The sequence below is a fragment of the Scyliorhinus canicula genome, chromosome 3 (genome assembly GCF_902713615.1).
Source record: "Scyliorhinus canicula chromosome 3, sScyCan1.1, whole genome shotgun sequence".
Taxonomy (NCBI): Eukaryota; Metazoa; Chordata; class Chondrichthyes; order Carcharhiniformes; family Scyliorhinidae; genus Scyliorhinus; species Scyliorhinus canicula.
In genome coordinates this window covers 136,940,425-136,960,923 of record NC_052148.1, presented here as the reverse complement: position 1 = coordinate 136,960,923, position 20,499 = coordinate 136,940,425, and the positions used below count along the sequence as shown (strand labels likewise).

Sequence of the window (20,499 nt, the reverse complement as noted above, 5' to 3'; positions counted from 1 at the left end):
ATCCAATATTTCATACCCCTTCCCCTTAATTACCATGTCTGCATCATCCCCTTATTTTGCGAAAACATTTGCAAAATAACCATTCAGAACCGTGGCCGGTCATCTGCCTCCGCACCAGGTTCCTTTTTTTGGCAACTAATTGGCCCTGCTCTTTCCTTTGCTATCCTTTTGCTAATTATGTATTTATTTAAACATTTCTTTTTAGCTTTACCTTGACATTGCTTGCAATTATTTTTCAAGCCCACCCTTTGCTTTCCTGATATCCCATACCCCTGCACTTGCTACGTCCCTCTCGGATTTCTGCATTATTGGGCTGTGTCTGACATCAGCTTGGTTTTACAAAATGCGAAACCCTCTATGCTTTTTAAGCGTATAGTTTTGGGAGTCCCACCCTTTTGTGTGCATGGATATATTTGTCCTGCATTTTCTCTATTTCTGCCTAACTCCCCCCCACCTCCTCCTCCTCCCTTGCTCCAACACTGATTGACCTTCAAGTGGTTGTTTCCAATCCACTTCTGCCAAATCACATCTCCGGGCCATTGCCCAATTTAAAACTTTGACTATAGATCCATCATTGTCCTTTTCCATAACTATGAATATCGTACTGAATTATTATGTTCTCTCACTGATATCCTCTCCATCTGCCCAATCCCTAACACTAAGTCCAACATTGCGCCCTTAAGGTTGCCCTTATCCTCTTGAATGCATTTTTATACATTTTATACTGATTTTATCTAACCTAGGAATAGGGGGCAACATTGGCTCTCTGGTATGAAAGGAATACGTCCTGTGCTGTCACAGTTATCACCTATTTTGTAATAGGTACATTTACTACCATGTAAATGTTGCCTTGTGATTCTCCAGCTAAATTGCACGGGGCACATACCTGCAGAATGCCCCCCTCCAGGCACGGTTTTGGTTGGTTTTCCACGAGTTTATGTGCAGCACAAGTTGGAACACGATTGGCACAGTCCCCGGTGCTTATCATAAATATCATAGAATTTACAGTGCAGGAGGAGGCCATTCGGCCCATCGAATCTGCACCAGCTCTTGGAAAGAGCACTCTACCCAAGGTCAACACCTCCACCTTATCCCCATAACCCAGTAACCCCACCCAACACCAAGGGCAATTTTGAACACCAAGGGCAATTTATCATGGCCAATCCACCTAACCTGCACATCTTTGGACTGTGGGAGGAAACCGGAGCACCCGGAAAAAACCCACACACGGGGAGGATGTGCAGACTCCACACAGTGACCCAAGCCGGAATCGAACCTAGGACCCTGGAGCTGTGAAGCAATTGTGCTATCCACAAGGCTACCGTGCGGTTATCGAGTGTACATTTTCGCGCTCAGCGCGATGGCCGGTTTAACATAGTTGCAGTGCCATATTTTTTGGAAACTTCCTGGCGGACTAGCTTTGTGCTTTATTTTGTAAACTAATACGTTGAACCATTAATATATTTGACAAAGGACTGTAATTCAGAGCAGGCACCGGGCTGTTCCACATAAAGTGCACAGTAAATGAAATGGTTTCCCTCCAGATAGATAGTGCAGCATGTGGTAAAGGTACCTGTAGTTGCAATTTTAACAGTAGGAGAAATGCAACAAAAATAGTCCCAATTTTAACAGTAGGAGAAATGCAACAAAAATAGTCCCGTGTAATGAGTAAACTGGTTATCACGCGCTTCTTCCCTCCCGAAATAAGCCATACATTTAACAAGCTGTAGGCGGCGACATTACAATCGGTGCTAATGCAAAAAAAAGCTAATGGCTATCGCTTTGTGGCTGATGTAAGCGACTGCCCACGTTAAAGGTGTATATTTTAAACTGCTCGGTAGTGAGTAAAGTGCAAGCACGAAAACTGGTGTGCAGAGAATTAAAGCAAATGGAATGTGCTGTTGCAAAAGATCAATGCACCGACTGTGAATGAAGACACTCCTGTCACTCTGCATTACTCCCAGAGGAAGCGAGTCGGCATTCTGGAATGTTCGAGCTTGATCGGGAGTTCTGTGCACAAGACACTCCACATTCAATATTGTAAATAACAGTTAAAACTGTTACATAAATTGTAAAACTTTTCTATAACTGAAAATGCTGTATGTGAAACTTAATATGCAGCACCTATCGGTTAGCTGATTGAAGCTGCAGAGAAAAATATCACTTTTCCAGTTAGAACTGTTAGTGACAAATATTAACTTATATAAGGAAATATAAATATATTAACTTTTATTTCTGGACACTTTAGACTATAATAAAATATTTGCTACACATTACATTGTACACGATACTTATAAAAGGCTTCCCTTTTTAAATATTGTTTACAGGCAACAGAAACTTCAGCAAAAGTTTTTCTGCAGCAACATCGATAGGGTTGGTTGCCAGTGTGAATACCTCGGTCTCCTCCTTGGGATTTCCTCGTCATATTTTCCAATGCGGGTTCAATTTAGCGTTGACATTTACTGTAAACATCGAACACTGCAAATTTCAAAATCACACCAGTTCAATCTCCACGTACTGCTCCCGTTTTCTCATAAAAGATTCATGTAAGGTATACGCGACCCCTTCCTTCCCTTTTGATGAACTTTGGGATATCCCCTTTCTCCTATGCATTCCCTTTTTATACATTCCTACATTACTGTCCAGCAGGGCCGGAGACCGCTTTGGAGCACACCCTGTCACGAATTAGTGTTGTTTCCAGAACAAACTCATGCTGCCAAAATACATCTGACCGTACCCAGTGCTTACTCTCACTTTTGTCCCCGTCTGTCTTCCTGGGCAGTAATTTAACGGCATGCTTTGCCTGACTGTGCAGGAGTAGACAGGCGTAAAAGAGTCCTCTATCCACCAGGCCCTCCAAACACACATTGCAAAAACAGCGGCAGCAGATATCCACTGCAGTCGATACCAGCAGTCTATTCCAGAGGCAGATGCAGTGTCTCACCACGTTCAATGATCTCACGAGTGGTGAAGTTCAATGAATGCATCTTCAAATGCCGTATCTTACTCCACCAGCACCGTCACAGGGGTAAATGTGCCACACCCCTTCGCTCACTTACCAACGGCCTCTATCAGAGACATGTAAAGCTTTTTGTCTTGGACTCATCAGGACACTGTTTAAAAAAAATCTATATAAAAGAAAAATAACAACTTATAGTACAAGGAGTATGCTGATTGGTGACTTTCATTTGTCAACTATTGTCCCAGATGACCATAGACTCCCTTGAGAGCTGACTGGTGGTGATTTAACCTGAGGGTCCCCACACTTCAGGCGAGGGACAAGGTTGAGAAGGCAAGGACTTCATGCTAATCTCAGCCAGTACAGGAATTGAACCCATGCTGTTGGCATCTCTGCATCACAAACCAGCTGTCCAGTCAACTCAGCTAACTGACCTGCAGTTGGCAAAGAGACTGATTGAGACATTGCCATGGAAAATGCACCAGGTGAAAGTTAACTGCAAAACAATTGACCCTGAACGGCCATGGCATTGCCCCGAGGATGGGTCAGTGAATGGCTGTCAGTTACTTTGTTTAGCTGAAACGGGTGCAACATGTGCACATTTCTTTCTGTCTGCAAAGAACAGGCCCTGTGTATTAATATATAACCAAACCGCAAACCTGATAAATGAAACATTTTCTAAATAATTCTGTGTGCCAAGAATTACACTGACAGCCAGTTTAAGTTCATCAGTTGGTGTTGCCGTGTGGTGCATGTGTATGTACTGGAAGCTAACTTACATGGGCCTGTTCTTTGCAGAAGGCCCGTAGTCACCCCATCAGCTGTGATTATCAGCTACTAAATTGGCTTTGGACAGGGTCCTAACCTGGACAAGGATTTATAAGGCCAATAACCTCTTTGCACTATGTATAACTGCAACATTTCATAGACAACCCCAATTCTGCACAACCTGCTTACCACCTTCAAAACCGATTTGCTTCTCCCATCTCAGGAGGGAATATCCAGACCTTTGTCTTATTGTTCTGGATTCTGCAGTCAGAGAGAGCCTCCCAGCATCTACCCAGTGAAGTTCTCTCAGCATCTAATTTCAATGGGGTCACCTCTTATGCTTCTAAATTCCAGATAATATAGATCCATTCTACTTAACCTCTCTTCACCTTTTATCCCAGGGCTCAATCTATCATTCAGTCAATCATCAGCCAGGATGTAAATGAATGGAATAGTTTGTGGGGCTGAATGGCCTACTCTCACACTGTTTGCACATGTTTGTAAACTTATTAACACCATACTAACTTACCAATGATAATTAATATTTTCCAGCATATCACATGGGGAGAGGAAGTGAATTATGTTTGCTCGTTATTTTATAACAATTATTTAAACATTTTCAATAGCTTTGTGGGTAGACAGCATTAAACGTTTCTAAAATTCTTTCGTGGGATATGAGCATCACTGGCAGTGGCAGAATTTGTTGCTCATCCCGAATTACCTTGAGAAGTTGGTGGTGAGCTGTCTTCTTGAGCCACTGCAGTCCATGTGATGTAGATACACCCACGGTGCTGTTAGGGAGTTTCAGATTTATAGCTAGCTTTAGTTCCCGCTCTGTGTTGAATTTTACAACTCAGCTATATCAATAATTTGAGTGTTAAACGTAATATTAGTCAGGAAGCTCACTTCTAAACTGAACCTCAACTCCTGCTGGTAATGAGTATTTGAATGCTCAAGTGCAGATACAATAATTTGACCATTTGAACAGATACAGGAGGTCTGTTGAATTCATGGTATTATACCTCTGTGGTTAACAAACAGGTAAGTGAAGAAATTAAGGCTAGTCACCAAACTAAACCCCAAAATGATTTTCACAGGTACAGCTTGCCAGACAAATGAGAATGGTACATCAAGAGGAACACTGAATCACCTATCCAAAATGTTGATTTTGTGTATGTGCATCTGGAAGGTATAAATGAGGTTCTGTACCTCAATATTGCATACGCAAGAGCATTCTTTTCTCAACAAACAAAAAAAAACTGGGAAAACATAGTATATGTCAGATCCTTTTGTAGATTCTGATATTGCATACTTTTTTCTAACTCCCCTGTAATACAGGAATCTCAGTGATTTTGTTCAATTACCTTACTTTTGTGCATAGATTTCGGTTGCAGTAGCATAGTAATACTCCACCAAAAACAAAAGTATTACTAAATTGCTTAAGTTTCAATATTTTATTCAAAAAAGTTACAAATTTGATAACATGCAAATACAGTGATTGATTAATGTGCTAGTTTGAAGGACTATCATTTAGTCTACAGTAACTGCAGGCCAACATATATTTTACTTAACACCTATCTACTTAAATCATATCTACATTCCATTATTTGAAGTTTTAAATGTAAATTTACAAAATTCTATAAATAATAGTTGTACTGCTTGCAAGAGGTTTAATACAAACAGTACTGTTTCAACTTAGATTTCAATTAAACATTTTCTCCCATTGTAGCATTATTCAAAAAGTATGTTGCACTGATTATAAAAGCAGAATTCAAAGTCTGGAGCTATGTACACAAAGGAGAGTTTGATTAAAAAATACACATGTCCAGAGGCATTGTATTTGTAAAGGAGAAACATACAGATACAACATATAAAACAATAAAATCCCAAAAAGCATACATAACCACATGAAGGAAATTATTAACAACTTGCCATTACTTCAAAGACTTGAAGATTGTAAATACAAATACTGCATAAAACAACATTTCTAGAGCACATCCCATTCATGTCTGGTGCCTTTCAAAGTGCACCACCTAAGGATAAAGCTACCTAAATTATGTTTCGCATCACTCAGAAAAATCTGTTGCAACATTTTCTGTAAGGCAACTTTAATTGCTGCAGAACACCACATATTTTTATTTGAATACTCATTGATTGCACCCATGATGGACTACTTATAAAAATCTCTGCTTTGAACTAGATGATGAATTGATAGAGTATTCAAGATTGTGTTAGTAAGCCTGGGGCCAACATAAAGATTTCCTCTGCTCAATTGCGCACTTAACACAAAATTATATTTGCGACTCATCTGACCAAGAGGCAAAGCCAGCTGAATCCATAACTAAAAGCAACTTAAAGCCTCAATGGTTTCATTTTCCCAGAAGCCTACTCAATGAGCAATCAATAAAAACATTATGTCATGCAGTTTTAAGTTTTTTTTAAACATAAGAATAATGCACATGCAAGAACACCAATTATTCAAACATACAGCATAATGAAAGTTGCCTTATTGCCTTGTACATACGTTGAAGGCAAGTAGATGTTATAGAAGTTTTATTGCACATAAATACAATGTAAACATTATAAAACATTTCTTGGTAACATTTTTCTGTTTCTGGTCAATGTATATTAAACATTCATGCTACTAGTGTTATAAGGACATATAACATGGGCTGGTGTACATCAGTGTTTCTTCCAGGGTTAGGCAACTGGGGGAATATTCCATAGCCTTTATTTATTTAGATAGGTTTTAAAAGAGCACACAGCTCTTGTATCTTAGACACCATTTCTTCTCAACCAGCAAAACCAAAAGGCCTTTCTTCAGATGAATACAGACAATGATTGCCAGTAGATTATTCACCATGCAGTGCATTATAGTTGAGCTTGGTGTTTTTATTTCCTGTCCAGATATGTGCACTCTTTCCAGCAGGATTTCTGGATAGCTAATGAATGGTGATAACCCTGGTTGCTCCCCGTGCACCATGCCGCCCCCCCCCCCCCCCCCCCCCCCCCCCCCCTCCCACACCCCCACTCAAATTCCCCAGCTCAGGAATAATTATATCAGTTATAGCACCCAAAAAGTACCCTGGCTGAGAAGCTAGCACAAATTAATCCAGTAATCTTCGGATTTAAATGTCACAGGACTCAATGGCAGACTGAGCAATGCCAATACCCAGTAAGTTTGCTCTTTTTTTAAATACACTATATTTCATAATAGGTCTTCAAAAACATGTGTGATTTTCTTTCATAAAGGCGGTACATAAATTAGAAAAACTGATTCCATTAGCACTTTGCAGCGATTAGTTGTGTAACAAGATTCAAGCATCTGTAACCTGCAACTGTTGGAACTACTATCCTCAAGGATTCGGCCAAAATACTACCAAATGGCTACACATGTGTGTAGAGTTCATGGGCGGGATTCTCCGGTCCGCCAATCGGGTTTTCCTGTGCGGCGCGCCCTCACCGGCAGCGGGATCCTCCATTCCGGCAGCTGGCCAATGGAATTTCCCATTGTAGCCACCCCAAGCCGTTGGGAAATTTGCGGACGAGCAGAGGATCCCGTTGATGGAGAATCTCGCAGTACATCTTTGCACATCAATTGGTCAGTGGAGCACAATAGTTTATATTTATCTACACCTTCCTTCAATTTCTCACCTCAAAGTTCAAACTCTTACTGAAAGAGCTGAATGCTTTTCAGTGTATTCACCTTAGTGATTTTACTTAATGTTGAACCCATCTAGTGAGTCAACAGACACACAGAAGGCAATACAACCAAGTTCAACGTCCTTGTCAATGCAGGAACATTTTCCAGCTGGATAGGAACAGGAATCTTGCATATTATTCCACTCTATCACACAATAGCCAATTGTAGTGCCTCCAGTACTGACTGCCTTAGTTGTGCCTATCTAACCTATCACTGAGTTAAGGATTCAAATCTAGAGCCCGCTGGGATATAGGAACTTTATATTGAAATAGTTTTTAAATTAAACTTGAGCAAATGATTTATTTATAGATTAACCAATTATATAATGAAGCCTATTCATCAATTATTTTGGTACCCTTGTCCTCAAATCATTCAGATACAGAAAAGTAAACATGAAGTACAGTGAACATTTTTTTAAATTTAAAGTGCCCAATTATTTTTTTTCCCCAATTAAGGGGAAATTTAGCCTGGCCAATCCACCTACCCTGCACTTCTTTGGGTTGTGGGGATGAGACCCAGGCAGACACGGGGAGAATATGCAAACTCCACACGGACTATGACCCGGGGCCAGGATCGAACCTGGGTTCTTGGTGCCATGAGGCAGCAGTGCTAACCACTGCACCACCATGCCACCCTTGGAGAGAACAACTTTATTGTCAAGGTGCACAAAATTATTCTTGCATAAGCCACAAATCCTTTACTTTCAGGCCACATTTTCCCCTTCCTAGATTTAAAAAGTTAAAATGCTGCTTTTTTAAATAAAAAACAGTATTGTTGCCCTATTTTACTGTTGCAAAAGTAACAAAAATAACAGGGTTTACTTGATTTTGCTTCCCCTTAACATCCCTAAGGCATTATGGCTCAACATTAGGCTGATTCTTGGTCAGTTGGGGATATTTTGGAGCAGAAGTTAAAGCATTATCGAGAATTCTTCCATTCATATCACTTCTATTATAGCATTGCAAAGGATACAACTGCTGTTACTCCAATTTTTTACCATATCCAATCCATAAATGCTTCATGCAAACAACAGTGAAGAAAGGAGGGCCAAGGAGAGGAAAGTAATTTTATTCCCCAAAGATTTTCAGCAAGTTGGCATTTTCTGACATGGTGCCCCTTTCTAAAGGGTGCAAGCCATGGAATTCATCATGCACATGCAGCAAGAGAATGTGAATTCAGTAACCTGCATAAAAACTTCCTAATCACAAGGAGTTGAATTAGTTTTAATTTGCTAATCTCTTATTTTTGAAAAACGTAACAGGAATTAGAACAGTTTTCAAAATTTCCTGGGAAAAGTAGTATAAATACAATGAAGCTGGTTATGGCTGGCTAGACAGCACTGATGCAGAAAATATTTCAACAATTATGTTGGCCATTCAATCCAAATGTATAGATTCAAGATTCAACGGAAAAAAGTAAATTAACATGACTTGACCATTGCCCGTTTATCATGTGAATGCCCACGTACAACACATTGTAAAATATGACAGACAACACTTGGAGAAAAAAAGAATACCAATTTTGCAGATTAATTCAAGCAAATGCCAAACTTTGGTTTTGATTCAGTAATATCCAGCACACCTCCCATCTGCTTTGGACTGGAGTGTTTTTTCTGCCAAGATATAAAGGTTAATTGTCAGAGAAACAAAAAAGAAATTCAGTTTCATTATTATTATTCAGCACCAAGAGCTTTATTCATTTTAAAAATGGTTCTATGCAATTTCACTCAAAGCAAAAGGTGGACAACATAAAATATTCAAAATCAGTTGCCACATTCTTCCAATAGTACCATTTCTGGTTTGCTGCAACTGCCTGGGCAACCAAGGACTCCATTTTGTTTTTAAACAGCTGCATGGAAGTAATGATAAGGTGTTAATTGGAGCCTGGTATTGGATGATGAACCCAGCAAGACCAGGCATGTGGACGTCTTGCTGGTCTTAAATCACAATTCACTTCAACAAATATTTCCAGATTTCTACCCAACACCCAATTAGATTAACTTCCTGTCCAGTAGGCAGAATTGGACAACTAGCAGTATGATACATCACAGCCTTAGGAATGATAGCCAATAGTCAGCAGAAGGAGAGGATTCCCTCACATCATTCTGGGAGGAGTAAGTGGGTTTCCTTTCTTCAATAAGGTTCTGGGATGAGTGGGAATGATGGAGCTGGGGAGTCACAAAAAATCATGGGGATTCTGGGATTAGGGAGGCCCGATGACTTCTCGGGGGGCCAGGACTACTGAAGGTACTTGGAGAGAGCACTTCCACTCCTCCGAACACACAAGTTGTACAATAGGCCAAGTTTCAAAACTAACCTGAGAAATAGCCAGGTGACTGCTTTCCGCTGCATGTCTGCTGCTGGATAGCAGAGAGCACAGTTCTCGGAGTAAACCATAAAACTACATTGTGGTACTGACAATATCATTGAGCCTCAACTTTTAAATCTTAAGTCGGTGTCTGCCTGCTTTTAGCGGCAGCCTTGTCCAGGACCTGAATTGGCACTGTATATGTTACAATGGCCAGAATTCCATAGGCTGAGCAGGGTTTTGAATTTCAGCATTTTAACCCCTTTCTTGACCCTTTCCAGGGCAATATGGAGTCAAAATAAACAGATACTTTACATCAACTAATAAAACAGACTTATGTTACATGCAATATATCTCCTTAAATATTGTCTTTTCTTCCACATTAATGATACTACATTCTTACAAAGAATGTAAACCATTTGACCCCTCAAGCCTGCTCTGCCATTTGATAAGATCATGGCTGATCGAACTCCACTTTTCTGTCTATTCCCTGTAACCTCCCATATTAATCAAGAATCTATCTAACTCGGCCTTAAAAATAATCAATTACCCTCCCTCAAGCTGCTGTATGAAGAACAGAATTCCACAAACTAACCACCTTAAGAGAAAATAATTCTCCTCAACTCAGTCTCGAATGGGAGGCCCCTTATTTTTAAACTGTGTCCCCTGGTTCTAGTCTCTCCCACAAGGTGAAACATTCTTTCAGCTCCGTATCTATTTCATCCCCAATGCTATGTAAATGTTAAGTTGCAGTACGCATAGTATATGTAGTTATGCAACTCTTAAGAATCTGGAGGCAAAAGACTTAAATGGATACATCGCTTTTGAGGTAGTGTTCATTCTATTGTACATGGAAAATAAATTAATCAAAGAATGAGGACAACGAAGATATTCCATAATGCATCAACTATCAGATCTCTAATAAGAAACTACCTTACCCAATTTCAAAATTTACTGCGTATCTTTTGTTTCCTGCAAAGTTTCCTGAAAAGAAAATATTACAGAACTATTATAAGTGAACATATTTCTGAAAGAACAAGGGTTATTTAAGCTAGTGTGTCTAAAACGTCAAATGTCAAACAACTGGCTTGGAAGTGCTTTTAATTATCGACAACCAAGCAAGGCAGTAAGCCTGATGACAGAACACAGACCTGAAACTTTGGCTGGAATATTGTTCTCACAGCAGGAGTCCTGACAACTGGCAGGAAAGCTAGGGGTGACTAGAACTTGGCCAGCTCCAGGATCTGGAGCTACATTTTGTGGGGGTCAGGCAACTAAGTTGTTGCTGTTGGGGCTGCCACTCCCAGGAGCTGCAAATCAATTGGAGGGCCAGCAGCTCAGTAGTCCCAGCAGCAGCATTAGGAGCCGTAACTACTGCTGAGACTGCAGCTGGAAGAGACGACTTTGAAAGGATGCCATCTTTCCAACCAGGTAAGTGGGATCTAGGGCCAATCTGGCAGGCCCATCGAGGAGGTTCAATTGGTGAGTGTAGCCAAAGCTGCCGCTGTGTTGAGGCTCTGTGGTCCAAATTGTGTCCAATAGGAGGTCCCCACTCCCTCCAAGCTCACTGGGCATTCTAGCCACTGGGTGAAAGCCCTTCCCACCACTGCCAAGCCCCCGCCCCACCCTTTCCCTCGCTACTAGTGAACGCTAGCAGCGTTGGGAAGGAAGAAGCCCTTAATTTGACACACAGGTGGCACAATTGACCCCTTGGCAAGAGGCCATTTTCCGCTATCTCCCCTGCCACTAGCAAAATAGCATGAAGTTGGAAGGGCAAAAGGCACCCCACCCCTGTGTTTCCTTGCCATTTTACAGTCGTTCCTGCTCCCGGCCCATCCCAGAGAGCAGATAAAATTCAGCCTGTTAATTTTTTCTCTCTCTCCACAGAACGTCCAGTGTCATTTGATCTTATGAATGCCTAAAAGCAGAACCATGCATCCATTCCATTCTGATCAGTTGAATGGAACTTAGGAAGCAGCGATACAAATCTACCAGTTTCAAATTTGGTGTTCTCCTGTCTCGGCCATTGGCATAAACTCTCCCAGTAAGAAGTGTTTACAAAAAAGTTATCTCACAGGGAAGCAGTGGCGTAGTGGTATTGTTGCTACGAATCCAGAGACCAATTCTCTGGGGACCCGTGTTCGAATCCCACCTTGGCAGATGGAGCAATTTGAATTCAATAAAAAACATCTGGAATTAAAATTCTAAAGATAACCATGAAACCATCGTCGATTGTCGGAAAAATCACCTGGTTCACTTAGGTCCTTTAGGTCCTTACCTGATCTGGCCTACATATGACTCCAGATCCACAGAAATGTGGTTGACTCTTAAATGCCCTCAGGGATGGGCAATAAATGCTGGCCCAGTCAACGATACCCACATTCCATTAACATTTTTTTTGAAAAATTCAATAAAAGGTCTCTTATTAAAGTTACATATTATTTCATATACTGTTTTTTTATCCCACTAACGAGTAGGATTGTCCACCTAAGAAACTCGATGTTATCAGTGATGGGTTCTCTGTGTCCTTGCGTGGCATATGATCCCAATTCTAGAGCTGCATCTTCACCTGCACACTTAACATGAGTTTCTGGGGGGTAGGGTCGGTCATTGGACTCTGGATCGCTGGTATTCCTTTCTTGTGCTCCTTTTCCAGGCCTCCTCTTGTTGTCAGGTGTCCACAAAGAATTGTATCCCTTCAATCAGGAGGTTCCTCCAAGTAGGTCTCTTCTGAGCATGGCTCTCTCGGGCGTTGACATCTATATTGCATTTCTTGAGGTGAACCTTCAAGGCATCGTTGAAGCACTTCCATAAGACCATAAGATATAGGAGCAGAATTAGGCTATTTGGTCCAATGAATCTGCTCCACCATTCGATCATGGCCGATATGTTCCTCATCCCCATTCTCCTTCCTTCCCCCCATAATCCCGGATCCCCTTATTAATCAAGAAATCCCCATATTGATCAAGAACACCAGATTTGTGCTCGAGGTGCTGTTACCGACAAGGCTACAGAACAAGAGCTGGAAGGTGGAATTAGACAAAATAGTTCTTTCTTGGAAAGAGCATAAGAACTAGGGGCAGGAGTAGGCAATTTAACCTCAAGCCTGCTCCACCATTCAATATGATCATGGCTGATCACATCATGGCCTCATCTCCATCTATCCGTAACCCTTCAACCCATTACTAATTAAAAACCTTGTCTAAATCCTCCTTAAATTTACTCACTGTCCCAGCATCCACCACACTCTGGTATAGTGAATTCCACAGATTCATGACCCTTTAGAATAAGTAGTTTCTCCTTACCTCTGTTTTAAATTTGCTATCCCATATCCTGAGGCCATGACCACTCGTTTTAGAATGCCCCACAAGAGGACGCATCCTCTCATGTCTACTTTATCTATACCTTAATTATCTTACCTAAATTTGATCTTCCCTCATTCTTCTAAACTCTAGAGAGTATAGGCCAAAACTGCTCAATCTCTCTTCATAAGACAAACACCTCAGCTTGGAATCAATCTAGTGAACCACCTCTGAACTGCCTCCAATCCCTCCACATATCAGGGAACCAAAACTGTGCATAATACTCCAGGTGAGGTCTCACCAATGCCTTGTACAGCTGCAACAACATTTCCGTACCATTATACTCTATTCCTTTAGCTATAAATGCCATCACTCTATTTGCGTTCTTTGTTATCTTCTGTGCCTGCATGCTAGTTTTCTGCGATTCATGCACGAGGACACCCTCTGCACTGGAGAACCCTCAAGTCTCTCCCCATTTAGATAATAAGTCGCCTTTCCATTTCTTATTTTCTTATTACAACTTACTGTCCCATCTATTTTTGTGTCATCTGTAAATTTGGCTATAGAACCTTCTATCCCTGTTTCCAAGTTGTTAATATAGATTGTAACTAGTAGGGGCCCAAGGACCAAACCCTGTGGCATCCCACTCATTACATCTTGCCACCCAGAAAGAGACTCATTTATCCCAACCCTCTGTCTTCTGTCAGTCAGCCAGTCTACTATCCAAGATAATAAATTACCCCAACCCTATGTGATCTAACCTTGCATATTAACCTTTTGTGCGGCACCTTATCCAACGCCTTCTGGAAGTCCAGATATACATCTACACAATCCCCATTATCCACTTGGCTTGTTACATCTTTGAAGGACTCTAGCAAATTAGTCAAACATGCACGTTCTGATGTATTGAGTTTTGACTTTCCAAATGTCCTGATATTGGTTCCTCAATAATGGATTCTAACAATTTCCCAACAACAGATGTTAAACTAACTGGTCGGTAATTTCCTACATTCTGCCTTCCTCCCTTTTTGAATAAGGGCATTACATCAGCATTTTTACAATTCACTAAAGAGGATGATCCTCCTTAAGAATATTGGAGCATGGTGTCCAGGGTGGAGTTGGAGCTTTCTTGGACTCATCAATGGCATCAAGGATTGGGGAAGAGGCACTCATGACAGTTGCCTGCTAGCTCTTGGCAAGTTGTAGACAGAGGGTCATGAGATGCTCATTAATGTTGACAGGGAGCTCCGAAAGTGGGCTGACGAGTTTTCTCTTTATGTCAAAACCAATTCCATGCATCCTGGCTGATCCTTGCGTTTTTCTCCATAGAAGGTGTAACTACTGCCACCTCCTTCAGTTGCCCTCCCACCTGCTCGGTGTCTCTTGCATAGCAGCGACTGCTCGTGTCTCTTGCATAGCAGCGACATCAATTTTGAAGTGCTTGAGTTCACGGGCAATGGCAGTTCTGTGTTGTGGTTGATTGTTTTGCTCATTATCAATGAGGGTTCGTACATTCCACATTCCAAAATTCAGTTTCCTGCTGGCTGCAGTTTTCCAGCCAGGTTGGGGATCAAACAGGCTATTTTTAGGAAACCTTTTCTCGCCCTTTCCCCATGTTGGATGAGCAGTGGACCCTGAAGAGGACTGCCGAACCGCTCTGATTCAGTCTTCTCGTTTTTGGAATAGGAACAACAAACTCCACCGCCTACGTACCGGTCCATAGGCAAGGACATCCAGATCTCATGGTTCTATCCCCGTCACCTCTCGCCAATTGTTGCAGGGCTTGTCTGTATGGGGGTGTACTAGTTTCCTCTAGGTAGACGCCTGGTGCAGAAGATCTTTTAACTTGGATATGCCATTGCACATTAGCAGTGACATGACTGGAAAACTTTAGGAATACTGGATTCTAAGTATCGGGCAATTTAAGGTTTATATGGTGTTTGACTGCAGTGGTCATGTTATTTTTTAAATTCTGTTTTGCAGGGCGTGGGTGCTTTTAGCAGCCAGAGATGAAATTGACAAACAAATGTGCTTTTCAGTTTGGGCTAATATGCTGTAGTTTGAATGAGAAAGTCCCTGGGAAGTTAATGTGCTTTGCAGCCTGCAGAGATAATTTGATCATTTATTTATCAGCTTGGGGAGATGAGGTCATTGCTCGGCGGAGCCAAAGAAGCAGGGAGACATTTTGAAAGGCTTCAGAGAGGCAGGTTATGCAGCAAAACCTTGGAGAGAGGAGTTGAATTCAGATCCGTCTTATGCCGAGTCCACAATTCTCCCACAGTAAGACAGATTGAGAACCGTGTTTCTTTTCTTGTTGTTTAATGGGAAATTGAGTAGTAGTGGTTAAAGGATTTATTGTAAGCTGTTCTTTTTGGGTGTGAAGTTAAAAAAGGTAATATTGTATTCATAAAGTTTTGTTTTAAAAAACCAAAGCCCTATTTCCTCATGCCATCAACATGGAGTGAATCAATTTTTCTTCACATCTTCCAAATAAACGAAAACATTGGAGTTTCAGTCCAGTATCCTAGCCACTGTTGGGGTCTGGTCTGGGATCGTAATAGCAAACACATGGTCCTTGACAGAGGGTAGGTCCACTTCCAGTAGCAAGGAATCCTTGACGACTGGGGATCACCCTACTGCTGCAGCTTTCATCTGCTTTCACAGCTGTTGATATTATACAAGTATCTTCTGCCTGATCCACCATTGAGGACTTATTTTGGATTGCACTTTGTTTGGTTTCCCTCCTCCGACCTTACTGTCATGGGTGACCCTATCAGGAGCTTAAGACTCCCAGCGGCATTGCTCTCGGAATCAAAGGAATGTTTAAGCCTCCACACCATGGCGAGTTGCAATCCAAAGAAAGGACTTCAAATATTATGCTACAATAAACATAGGACTTTTCATAGCAACGTTAACGTACAAAATGCCTTTAACATAATGAAAAGTCCTAAGACAATTCAGAGGAGCATTATAAAACAAAATGTGACATGAAACCGCATGAAGCAGACATTAGGTCAGATGACCAAAGCTTTAGTCAAAGTAGGTGTGAAGAGTCAAAAAAAAAGAAAAGCAATGAGGAAGAGAGGCGGGGCAATAAAGAGTAACTGAAGGCCTGGCCAACAATGATAGAGCAATTCAAATTGGGGATACTCAACAGGTCCAAATTAGATGGGTACAGATATCTTGGAGGGCTGTGAAGCTGGAGGAGATATACAGAGGCAGGGATAAGCGAGGCCATGGAAAGATTTGAAATCAAGAATGAGTACTTTAAAATCAAGATGTTACTTGAGTGGGAGCCAGTGTCTGTGAGCACAGTGGTGATAGGTGAACGAGACTCAATACAAGTTAAGATATGAGCAGCAGAGTTTTGGGTAGCCTTGCGTTTACAGAGGGTAGAATGTCAGAAATCATCCAGTGTCAGAAAACTCAAATTTAGAGGTAACAAAGGTATGAATGAGGGTTGGGTGATGTTAGAGACGGGAAAAAAAATTGCAGAACAACTGACGACTGAAAAAATTCAGAAATATTTCCATTTATCTACATGACAGAAAACCACCATGCTTTGCCGCAAGTTCTCCAACCTTTCACTCACCTCTTTTACATCCAGTTTTCCTGGCGATTTTGGCACTTCTTGGTTGCTTGAATTTGCACATGTATCTGCCTCAGTACTAACTGGTGGTGGAGAAAGCAACACCTTTTGATCATTGGGATGAAGTTTAGGATCAACATGTGTAACACGAAACCTAATAGGATAAAACGATAGGCATAGATCACCCACACAACCACTACACAAATACTAGATTGATATTTACATCTTAGTGGATCCCTATTTTACACCCAGACACCAATTTATAATTCCTTGAAAAATGCACCACTCTTCAAATGAAAATTCACTCTCAATGCCCTTTGTGCTTTGTGTCATGAAGGCAGTCTGGCCAACCTGTCTGAAGGCAGTCTGGCCAACCTGTCTGATACAGAACTCAACTTGTAACAGAATTCAATTTGTAACAGAGTGTTCAGTGTGTTGGCATAGAAATTCATTTTACCCAACAGAAGTCCACAAGGATAATACATACCTTAATGCAATGGTTCTCTTCCAGACAGTCCTATCATTTTACACAAAACAAAAAACAAAATCATAACTCCCTATTTACAGATGAACAGTTGCTACTTGAAGTGCCCCAGCATTTACTGGCACCAAGACTTAAGGGTTGACACGGAAAATCTGATAAACTCTCCAGTCGGTAGTCCTTTCCATGCCCAGAGAGTCAAAGTCTTTACAGTTTCAGGATGAGACTGATTATTTACAACTGAAAGGAGGAGAAATTTCTTCACTCAAAAGGGTTGTGAATCATTGGAATTCTCTACCCCAGAGGGTTGTGGGTGCGCCATCACTAAATATATTCAAAATTGAAATAGACACATTTTTGGTCTTTCAGGGAATCAAGGGATATGGGGATGGGAGGGAAAGTGGATTGAAGCCCAAGGTCAGGTGTGATCATAACGAATGATAGGAAGGGTTTGCCTGCTCCTGTTTCTTATGGTCTTATATTTGTGCACAGTGCTTTCATAATTACTGAATGCCTCAAAGCACTTTACAGTCAATTACGTACCTTTGAAATATATTCACTATTATTTTCTCATTCTTAGGAGGGGAGGATTGAGAGATTTATTGCCTATCCTGAATTGCCCTTGAGAAGGTGGTGAGCAGCTTGCTTGTACTGCTGCAGTCTAGGTACACCCGGACTGCTGTTCGCAATGAAAGTTCCAGGATTTTGACCCAGTGACTGAGGAAACAGTGATGTAGTTCCAAGGCAGGATAGTGTGCGACTTGGAGGAGAACGAGCAGTTGGTGGTGCTTCCATGCATCTGTTGTCCTCGTCTTTCTAGATTGTAGAGTTGGCAGGTTTGACAGGTACTGTTGAAGATGCCTCAGTGTATTGCTGCAGTGAATCTTTTGGTAGTACACACTGCTGCAATTGTGGGCTAATGGTGAGGGAGCGATTGTATGAGGTAGTGAATGATGTGATCATTGTTGCTCGTTCTGGTGAGTGTGCTTTACACTCAATTGGCTCTGTTTTATTCCTTAGCTCTAGAGTTGCCAGGTATCCTTATGATACCACCACGAGGTTCAAGTTCAAGTTCAGATCAATGACTCAATACACCAGTTAGTAAGGTTCAAACACATTTATTATTTACACAGTAAATCAATACTCATGCAACTAATACTAGCGGACTAAACTATTCCTACCACTATAAGCCAATACTTATCTTCGATAAGGGAACCCACTGGATCAGGGAACAATGGCCTCTTGTTCTGTCCTGAGACTGCAGGCTTCCCAGTTGGTACGGGCTAAGGGGTCAGGAGTGTCTATTCTCGTAGCGTGCGTTGTTGGACACTTACTTGTCGGTGTAGCTATTGGCCAGGCCTCCCCTTCTCACGGTCAAGTTCTTAGAGAGCTGCTGCAAAGGTGTTCTGCTGGGAGGGCCGGCTAAGAGAGTTAGCTAAACTTGGGACCTGACTTTTATCGATTGGTATGAATCCCCCAATACTGAGGCTGTCCCCCGATCGCGGGACGGTTCTTCCTAACTGGTTTGTTTCCTTTTGTTTCAGACCCCGTTGATGCCGGGAAGTCTGACCTGACATAGAATGTCCCAATTGTAGCTAATCGTTGTATCCATTGTTCCCGGGGATCGCTTCATTAATATGCAAACTGCTAGTTTCAGTGCTGTCCTCTCTTCACAAAGAGAATACGCTTTTATTTACACATGGTCTGTATGGTGGTCACTACTAGCAAAGATCATGGACCAATGCATCTGAAACAGATAGATCCGTGAGAACAAGACCAAGTAGGCTTCTCCCTCTTGGTGTTCTCAGCACTTCATGCAGGCCCCGTGTCTCAGGCATTCCCTTCAGGACTCAGCCAACTAGGTCAGTAGTAGCAGCAACAAGTTACTCAATGATGGACATTGATATACCCCAGCCAGAGCACATTCTGTGCCTTTGCCACTATCAGTGCTTCGTCCAAGTGGTGTTGGAGGTGCACTGATTCATGAATAAGGGAAGATAGTAGGTAGTAATCAGCAGCAGGGTTCCATGCCCATGAGATATCATGACCTCCAGGGGGTTCGGAGTCAACTTTGCAGACTTGATGTCATTGGAAATTTGGGGGAAAAGGTCCATTTCTGGAATCATTCTTAGCACAAAGGAGGGTAGTTATGGTTAGAGGTCAATCATCTCAGGCCCAGTACACAGTAGCAGGCATTTCTCAAGCGTGACTCCTAGTCCCAACTATCTTTAGTTGCTTCACCAATGACCGTCCCTTCATTATAAGTTCAGAAGATGGATGCTCACTGATTGCACAATGTTCAACATTTGCAACTCCTCAGATACTGAAGCAATCCATGCTGACACACAATATCCAGGCTTGGACTGACAAGTTATAAGTAGCATTTGTGCCATAAAGTCAGAAGGTTGTGGATTCAGATCGCAGTCCAGAACCCAAGCACAAGAATCTAGGCTAACCCTCGTGTTTTGAGGGAATGCTGCACTGTTGGATGCGCCATCTTTCAGATGAAACATTAAACCAAAGCCATGTCTGCTCTCTTAAGGCTGATGTAAACTATCTTATTGCACTATTTTGAAGAATAGGGGAATTATCCACAGCCTCCTGATTTATCCCTCAACCAACATCACAAAAACTAACTAACTATCTAGTAGGACCTTGCTATGCACAGATTTCCTGCAGTGTTCACTAAATTACGGCAAATGACTATACTTCAAAAGTACTTAATTAGGTATAAGTTGCTTTTACCCATTCAGAGGTCACAAAAGGTTTTATAAAAATACAAGTTCTTCTTCTGTACAAATGCCTGGAAATAACCTCGACCTTCAACGGAGCATTTTGCCATCTCCCCTTAACAATCATTTTTAAAAAATATAAATTTAGAGTACCCAATTAATTTTTTCCAATTAAGGGGCAATTTAGCATGGCCAATCCACCTACCCTGCACATCTTTGGGTTGTGGGGGCGAAACCCACGCAAACACGGGGAGAATGTGCAAACTCCACACAGACAGTGACCCAGAGCCAGGATCGAACCTGGGACCTCAGCGCCATGAGGCTGCAGGGCTAACCCACTGCGCCACCGTGCTGCCCTTAACAATCATTAGCATTACTGAATCCCCCACATCCTGGTGGTGACCATTGAACAAAACCTTAACTGGACCGGCCACATAAATGCCGTAGCTACAAGAGCAGCAGTCTGATGAAACATTAGCTGTTTCCCTCACTACAGATAATGCCAGTCTTGAGTATTTCTAGCATTTTCCTGTTTTTTCAGATTTTCAGCATCGGCAGTATTTTGCTTTTGTGGTTAACACAAGGGTCTTTCTGAACAAGTTCAACCATAACATCCCAAATACTCATTATAATTAATTATTTAGGATAAATTTGTTAC

The 20,499-nt window shown here is 41.6% G+C and overlaps 1 protein-coding gene across 2 annotated transcripts in view; it reads right to left on the bottom strand.

Annotated features, from left to right (window-relative positions):
* Positions 1-8,638: 8,638 nt before the first annotated feature.
* rell1 (RELT like 1) overlaps positions 8,639-20,499 on the bottom strand; it is a 105,974-nt gene continuing 94,113 nt past the window's right edge. For both annotated transcript variants that reach the window (XM_038791431.1, XM_038791432.1), the window contains exons 6-8: positions 16,632-16,782; positions 10,676-10,721; positions 8,639-9,042 (exon numbers count right to left, since the gene is read on the bottom strand). In XM_038791431.1, the coding sequence (XP_038647359.1) occupies positions 10,689-10,721; positions 16,632-16,782 (184 nt within the window). In that variant the 3' untranslated portion in view covers positions 8,639-9,042; positions 10,676-10,688. The remainder of the gene's footprint in view (positions 9,043-10,675; positions 10,722-16,631; positions 16,783-20,499) is intronic.